The sequence below is a fragment of the Plasmopara halstedii genome, assembly GCF_900000015.1.
Source record: "Plasmopara halstedii genome assembly, contig: Scaffold_2061, whole genome shotgun sequence".
Taxonomy (NCBI): domain Eukaryota; phylum Oomycota; class Peronosporomycetes; order Peronosporales; family Peronosporaceae; genus Plasmopara; species Plasmopara halstedii.
The window spans coordinates 2,121,909-2,124,285 of NW_020188969.1; the positions used below are offsets into that span (position 1 = coordinate 2,121,909).

The window sequence follows — 2,377 nt, forward strand, 5'->3', positions numbered from 1 at the left end:
GGTGGCTTTCAAATGCTTTTTGAAATGTGTCAGTGCTGCAACACAGCAATTCCTTAAAGAAGGAATACTGGTATAGGCCTGTCATTAAGCGCGTTGAGAAAGCAGCATGTGAGCTAGAACAATAACTTTGCGTCAAAGGTATTCAGCACCGCAACACATTCCCCGCTGTATTCATCGCCTCGCCAACGCACGACATCACCATCTAGACATACGACACTTCACATGGCGATGCGAGTGCGTGATCACCACCACATTAAGCCATTCCGGTTTTTGCCTTACCTTTAAGATACTCGACAACAAGATATATGTCCTTCCATTCTCTGTGAGAAATGCGGTAACGACGTCGCTGTGCGCAACGACACATGATTGATACATATCACAAATGGATTAGATTTAACTAGCTTTCCAAAGGCATATGTCATTACAAGAGGCCCTTTGTCGTGAACAAGCATTTTTTTCTGCTCTGATCTATAGAACTCACATGTAGCTAAAATATCATGTTTTTTCAGCCGCGATACATTTATTAATGAAGTTTGCCTAAAACTGGAAACTTGTTCAGCTAAAAAATGCTGACATGAACGGCAACGCAAACTATCAATGCTGACTGCAAGAGAAAATACGCGTTTATGTTTATAATCATCTGCTTGGAGTACAGCACAAATTGTAGCAAAGGCCAAAGCGTCTGTTCAGATTCGAAAAAGTCAGAATTGGGGCTTACATGAAACAGACTCGACAACCGACTCTTCTGTAGCTCCTCCGAAACATTTGGCATCGCTCACAGAGAAATTTGCGATTGTAACAAGCAGAGCTGTAAAGTTCTATAGTCGAAATTAGATCGGCTAAACCACACTGTGTTGATATATTGGACCAGAATGACTTTTTTTTCGAGCCGAGATGAAGGCTAACCACGCATCAACTAAGTATTCGAGATTAAATTGCAACATGATGCACACCTCGCTCCGTCTTCACTGCCGCCCGCACCTCAGATAGTATGTCAGCTATTTGTGCTCCTGAAGGAACATTTTTGTCACTGCTTGCCGGCATTTTGTTTTCTATATTCTTGTTTGTTCTGGTTTGCATCACTTACGAATAGAAATAGATGAGAATCTGAGTTGTTATCGAGCTATTCATCACAAGAGTTGTTGCAAGCTTAAAACCAGCTCCAATACCTGTGGCACAGTAAAAGACTGAGCGCGACTACTCAGTGCTGATCAATTAATGTACCAAAGGTATAGCAAAATACTCAAACTAATCAAATTGCCAAAGAGTAGATTATTGCTCTGATTTGGTATTTGTCACAATTAACGAGGCGTCGGATTGTGCCAAACGTGATCACTTCAATGAGTTCAATTACACACTCGAAGAGAGAATACAAGACAAGAATTAGGTCCTACTCATATCACGAGTCGATCTTACCCCATGTCAAAAACTCTCTGTCGGATAGCGACACACCACTGATGCGAATTTTTATCATCTGGGATCCCCGAAGTGTGAAGCGAGGTTACATTATACCTTCAGTACTGCACACCGTCACGTCTCAAATCAGTGGTAAGCGCAAACGAAACGCAATCGCTCGAATCTCACGCTTCGACTCTTGACAGAGCAGTTCCAACATGATTTCGCAATGTGTATTTTCACCGAATCGACCAGTTAGCTTTGGCAAGAAAGTCGTCTCGATGAGCTTTCACCAAAATCATTTGCTTTATTATTATCCGATGCAAAACACTCGCGAGGCGTTCTCGGTACTCACAAGCATCTGGCCAATATCTCTCCCCAAAATTTGCTTAAGAAATTTGAAATTCAGCCTTACCAGTGGCTTTAGCGGAAGTTGGAGCAGGAGATGGAGCAAAAATTGCGGATTCTAAAACAGAAGCTAGAACATTTTTACAGGAATTGAGGCCTCGGCAGATACCCCGGCGTCTTCTAGTGATGTAGTGACGGTTTCCGGCAATGCAGTGGTGACCTTAGGATTTGGAAGCTCCGTCGGTAGAACAGGAATTGTTCTTGTAGCAATTGGAATGGAGGGTGAGAGAGGGGCATTCAATACACTCTGTGGCTCCTCTTCTAGAATATCTTGTTTCACAATTGCAATAAGACTCTCGGTGGAGTTACTCTCCCTCTCTTCTTTCAGCTTTGAATGTCACATGTCCCATCAGTACTTAAAGTGCAATGCTCAACATACAGAAGAGTCGCCCCTCCTACAGCTTCAAATCCATTCGATAGTCGAAAAACCGCTTCGGTCTATCCATAATTTGAACATGACTTTAACATAAAGGCGCGATTAAGTTTCAGTTCTGCGTATACGACGGAAATAAGGCATTCTTGGGCGACGGACATTGAAATTGTCGGCTTCCATATCGACATCATCATCAGGCGA

General features: G+C 42.7%; 1 protein-coding gene across 1 annotated transcript; it reads right to left on the reverse strand.

Annotated features, from left to right (window-relative positions):
- Nucleotides 1–1,873: 1,873 nt before the first annotated feature.
- On the reverse strand, nucleotides 1,874–2,356 carry PHALS_02949 (uncharacterized protein; the record flags this gene model as incomplete). The annotated part of the gene is made up of 3 exons (XM_024717418.1): nucleotides 1,874–2,131; nucleotides 2,203–2,241; nucleotides 2,336–2,356. The coding sequence occupies 3 exons, from the start codon at nucleotides 2,354–2,356 to the stop codon at nucleotides 1,874–1,876; spliced, it is 318 nt and encodes a 105-aa protein (XP_024582919.1).
- Between the last annotated feature and the right edge of the window lie 21 nt (nucleotides 2,357–2,377).